Here is a 5,739-nt window from a genome sequence, read left to right as displayed (position 1 = left end):
GGTTAATGGACAGGAGGTCAAGATCGCCACCATTTGGGCACAAAGCTACAATTCTCATTATTGTCCTATAACCTTTAACCTGGTCACCTCAATTCGAATAACATTCTATAATCACAATGCTTTTTTATGTACACCCGTCCAGTTGTCTTAGTTCAGTGTATTTTGATGAAATATCCTAGCAATGCTTTGATGGTAACATGATTTGGATGTGATAATAATAGCAGAGAGAGGACCCTGCCTGGCATCACTGAGCTGTTTATAACACTTGAGAGAGATCTATAGTCTAGTAGACATACACTCTGGAGAACTGAGAACTTACTCTGGAGCCACTTCTCTACAACCAAATGAGGTACTTGGATTTGAATTGGACTGATTTGAATTGATTGAGTTGAACTGAACTGGATTGATTGGACTGAAATGGACCCTTGCTGAGTAATCTGGATTGGATCAAGGTATACAGACAGGATCTCTATGGGATGAGCTGCTTGTTGTTTTTATCATGGAGAAGATGGGCCTAATGGAAATACTCTTCATTACTTTCAATCACAACGTCACTTTTCTGGGTAGGTTTTCCTTTCCGCCATGTGCACATACTGTACTGTATGTAGATGAGCATGTAGATGCTGTATGTATGGGATAGTTCATGTTACTAACACAAAGCTTTTTTTCAAGAGTATCTAACACTAAAATAATGTTTGTTTTACTTGCAATGACTGTGATATGTGGTTGTCTTACCTACCTTAGTTGAATGCACTGACTGTGATATGTGGTTGTCTTACCTACCTTAGTTGAATGCACTGACTGTGATATGTGGTTGTCTTACCTACCTTAGTTGAATGCACTGACTGTGATATGTGGTTGTCTTACCTACCTTAGTTGAATGCACTGACTGTGATATGTGGTTGTCTTACCTACCTTAGTTGAATGCACTGACTGGAAGCTGCTCTGGATAAGAGCATCTGCTAAATGACCAAAATGTAAATGTTTAAATGTGTGTGAGTGAATATTGAATTGATTTGCTGTTACTGCAGGGAAGACATGGTTGATCTTGATGGTGGTCCTGAGGTTACTCATCCTCCTGTTCTCTGGCTATCCCCTCTTCCGGGACGAGCAGGAGCACTTTGTGTGCAACACCATCCAGCCAGGCTGCACCAACGTCTGCTTCGACAGCTTTGCTCCCCTCTCCCTCTTCCGCTTCTGGCTGTTCCAACTGATCATGCTCTGTCTCCCTCACCTGATGTTCATCTCTTATATCATCCACAAAGTATCGTCAACTCTCCGTATCAGAGGGAACTATTTCTCTGGGAGCAGAAGTCAGACCGGAGCAGGCACTCTGTGCACCCCTCTACACGCTCTACCAAAAGGAACACCTAACTTTGTAAGTGCCTATCTTCTGGATGTGATACTGCGGATTCTGCTGGAGGCAGCGTTCAGTGCCGGACAGTACTACCTCTATGGCTTCTCTGTCCCCAGGAGCTTCCAGTGCTATGAATTTCCCTGTACGTCCATGGTGGAGTGCTACATATCCAGCCCCACAGAGAAGACCATCATGCTCAACTTCATGCTGGCGGCTGCCTCCCTCTCTCTGCTACTGAACTTGGCAGATCTTGTGTGCTCTGTGCAATGGATGGTGACACAGAGGACCAAGAGAAAGGGCAGACGGTTGATGAAAGGTGGGGTTGGGGAGGACATGGAAGTCCTGTACAACCAGAACCACAAGACCCCCAAAACTGTCCTCAAGAGAGGACAAAGTCACATGGACAAACCAACCTTGAACTGTAATCCAAACGGTGACGTTTCACACAGAAGAGTCAGAATAAATGATGAGACTCGCGTTAGGGTGGTTGCCCAACCACTGCAGGGGAGCAGGCTGCCGCGGAGGGATGCAAAGATTGAGCCGCCATTTCACCCCATTCCTATGGGGGCTCCATGGAGCGGGCACTTCGTTCATCCCAACCACATCTCCCGTTCATCTTCCGTCCCTCTCTCCCGGCAGTTAGAGAGAGACCCAGTAGTAGTGTCACGCCAATTTACACCCTCACAAATGTACAGTGGTCGGAGGCATGGCCAGTCCACCATGGTAGACACAACACTCCTGGAGCAGCATCATGATAGTGCAGAATCCCGTGATAGGCTCCTGGACGACATCAACCTGCAGGAAGTAAGGGGATCCTCAAGCTCTTCCAGTGATTCTTCTTCCTCATCAGATGCTCAGTAAAGTAGATTGTTTTATTTAGACCTATGTAATTCTATGCGAAGCAGCAACACAACAATGGGAGAGCTGTGTTTTTTAGTTCAACAACTCTGATGATTTACTCATTACATACACTTAAATTCATTTTTCCCCAAATTGTAATAATAGGCTACATTGCATTTTGCTGTTGTGACTTCGCACTTTCAGCTCTACAAACAGAATGTGTTCACTGTATGTGTTAGCTAACAGAATTATAATGGGTGATCCAATTTAATGCCAGTTAGTTGACTTTCAATGAGCAATGATGGCCGCACTCCGCTGTTGTTCAGCTCACACGGTCTTTCATTGGGTTCCCAAACAACAGTCAGAGAAGACTGACATGCCCTGACTCATCAGAAGCTAAGACCACTTGGAGAACTGAGGGAAACAAAGGAACATTACTCCTCTACCAGGGTGGCAGGTAGCCTAGCGGTTAAGAGCGTTGGGCCAGTAATCGAAAGGTCGAATCCCTGAGCCGACTAGGTGAAGAATATGTTGATGTGCCCTTGAGCACATGTTACATTCAGCATCACCCCTTCAAGGGAAATATAGTTTTCTTTCTAACAAAGATATTGACATATATTTCAGTATGTTGTGCATCCCTGGAAATAATTTTAAAAACCGTTTTGAAAACATACACTATATATACAAAAGTATATGGACCCCTTCAAATGAGTGGATTTGGTTATTTCAGCCACACCGTTGCTGTATAAAATCAAGCACACAGTCATGCAATCTCTATAGACACACATTGGCAGTAGATTGGCTGAAGTGCTCAGACTTTCAACATGGCACCGTCATAGGATTGACATTTTAGTCATTTAGCAGATGCTCTTATCCAGGGCAACTTACAGTAGTGAGTGCAGACATTTTCATACTGGTCCCCCGTGGGAATCAAACCCATAACCCTGGCATTGAAATCACCATGCTCTACCAACTAAGCTACAAAGGATGCTATCTTTTCACCAGGTCAGTTGGTCAAATTTCTGCCCTGCTAGAGCTGCGCCAGTCAACAGTAAGCGCTGTTATTGTGAATTGGAAACGTCTAGGAGCAAAAACGGCTCAGCCGCAAAGTGGTAGGCCACTTAAGCTCACAGGATGGGACCGCCGAATGCAGAAGCGCGTAGCAGGTAAAAATCATCTGTCCCCGGTTGCAACAATCATTACTGAGTTCCAAACTGCCTCTGGAAGCAACGTCAGCACAATAACTGTGTCGAGAACTTCATGAAATGGGTTTCCATGGCCGAGAAGCCGCACACAAGCCTAAGATCACCATGGCAATGCCAAGCGTCGGCTTGAGTGGTATAAAGAACGTCCACATACTTTAGTAGTGTATCTTTTCCAAAGAAAGTGGTCCCTTGGAACAACTTACTTAAGTGGGTGATGATGCTGGTAGGTCAAAGGTTAATTAAAGGAATGGGCTTGTGGTATATGCATCTTAAATATATGCCTACATTCAGATATAGTTGTCTGGGACAGGGATGTTGTTTCATTTTTCAATTCGTAGGCAAGTTCTCTACATTTATATAATTTGTTTTTTAAGTAATTATACAGACTATTAAACATTTATGTACACATGGGGCTGCCATAATCATTACCTTGTTTGTTTTAAGGCTCCCGAGTGGTGCAGCTCAGTGCTAGAGGCGTCACTACAGACCCTGGTTCAATTCCAGGCTATATCACAACCAGCTGTGATTGGGAGTCCCATAGGGCGGCACACAATTGAGCCAGCGTTGTTTGTATAGGGTTTGACCGGGGTAGGCTGTCATTGTAAATAGGAATTTGCTCTGACTTGCCTATTTAAACAAAAAATATTTGTAAAAGTCCACGAAACAACAGGGTCGCGTAACATCTGAATAAGTGTATGCCATTGTCTTTACTGCCCTCCACTGGTAGATAAATGAAAGTGCAGATACAAGAAAGAACCACTCTGCCAGAGATGAAAAATTCTTAATCCATTTTAAAATACCTATACATACTGTATGTAGATATTTTTCCTTAACTGTAAATTATTTTTATATTTTAAATCATTTTTATTTTCTGAATTTGTTTTGTAAGCATGATGTTTGGTGTTCACATGGGAAAACCACAACAGTGAGTCAGCTCCTACTCAACCTTATTGATCCGCTGTTCATATGCATCCCAAATGGCACCCTATCCCTAAAATAGTGCATTACTTTTGACCGGAGCCATGTTCATCTGAAAATGATCCAACCCTCACTGGTCCTATATGCTGTTGGTACAGTACTCAGATATCATGGTTGACAGAAACTAGTGATAGATTAATATAGGCAGAGAATTCAGCATTGAGCATAAGAGAACATCAAAAATATATATAATATATCAAGCTGTCCTCAAAAAAAAAAAAAAAAAAAAAAATTGTAAGATTTGGTAAGAAACTCCGTTCTCCTTCATTTAGTATGATACATTACATTAGGTTACATTATGAATGGAATAGCAGTTGTACAATATCATAGAAATGAGAGGACGTAGAGTATTTGTTTTACCTGATCAAACAATAAATAGCATACGAATTGGATGTTGTAACTTATAATACATCTTGGAGGACATATAGTATTATAAGTCTTTCTCTGAGACCAGATTGCATGTTGCGAAGAGAATTCAGTAGGATTATATGATTGTTGTCCTTGGTGACAGAAAAATCCATTCTCACTCCTTGGATGTTGATGTCGGAGTAAATGTAGAGATCACTACATACAATGGACGATTCCCAGCAAGCCTACAGGGTTGCATTCATTATTGCGAACCGTATCCAAACGCAGCAAACTGTTTTGCAACAGAAAACGAAAACGAGCATTTCTTACAGGATAAAGTCAGGAAGTCCCTTCCTGTTTTAGTATGTTTTCTTTGTTTGGGGCCTAGTGAATATGACTCTGTTGTGTAATGGAAATAAGTGGAGAGACAGTATACAGGCTATTAGTGTTCTCTGTGTATTGAAGAATTAGAAAACACTGTCAGAGTAGAGGCAACATAGAATAGATATGCAAAATTGTTGTTTTTCCTGTATATGGAAATGGAAATGTCATGCATACATTGACTTACTCACAAACTCATACATACACACTTTCACGAACATGGACTGACAGATATAGCCATAACCGTTGACCTTTGCCACTCTCACCTCTAGTCTAATTTTGAGTGATGAATGAACGATGTACAACCCTGTCTGAAGATATAGTGGTAAAGGAATTAGAGAGCCTGCTTCACTGAACATACACTGAACAAACATTTAAACACAACATGTAAAGTTTTGGTACCATGTTTTATTACGTGAAATAAAAGTTCACAGAAATGTTCCATACGCACAAAAAAACATTTTTCTCAAACTTTGTGCACAAATTGTTTACATCCTTGTTGGTGAGAATTCCTCCTTTGCCAACATAATCCATCCACCTGACAGGTGTGGCCATAGCCATGAGAAGTATGGGTGCAGAGGGTTCTAAAGCACCCCCTGGAAAATTATAAGAAAATATATATATTAATAG

At 41.8% G+C, this 5,739-nt stretch overlaps 1 protein-coding gene across 1 annotated transcript; it reads left to right on the top strand.

Annotated features, from left to right (window-relative positions):
• Positions 1 to 282: 282 nt before the first annotated feature.
• LOC115101791 (gap junction delta-4 protein-like) lies at positions 283 to 5,512 on the top strand. Its single transcript, XM_029621263.2, has 2 exons — positions 283 to 563; positions 1,032 to 5,512. The coding sequence occupies exons 1-2, from the start codon at positions 500 to 502 to the stop codon at positions 2,216 to 2,218; spliced, it is 1,251 nt and encodes a 416-aa protein (XP_029477123.1). The 5' UTR covers positions 283 to 499; the 3' UTR covers positions 2,219 to 5,512.
• The last annotated feature ends 227 nt before the right edge of the window (positions 5,513 to 5,739 follow it).

This window comes from Oncorhynchus nerka, linkage group LG20 (assembly GCF_034236695.1).
Source record: "Oncorhynchus nerka isolate Pitt River linkage group LG20, Oner_Uvic_2.0, whole genome shotgun sequence".
Lineage (NCBI taxonomy): Eukaryota > Metazoa > Chordata > Actinopteri > Salmoniformes > Salmonidae > Oncorhynchus > Oncorhynchus nerka.
Note: the sequence above shows the minus strand (reverse complement) of the source record. Positions and strands in the feature narration are given on the sequence as shown.

Excerpts from the sequence above, each read along its gene's own strand:
- LOC115101791 (XM_029621263.2), top strand. The coding sequence starts at position 500 with ATGGAGAAGATGGGCCTAATGGAAATACTCTTCATTACTTTCAATCAC. Across the intron at positions 564-1,031 it reads TCACAACGTCACTTTTCTGG|GGAAGACATGGTTGATCTTG; the intron begins GTAGGTTTTCCT and ends CTGTTACTGCAG.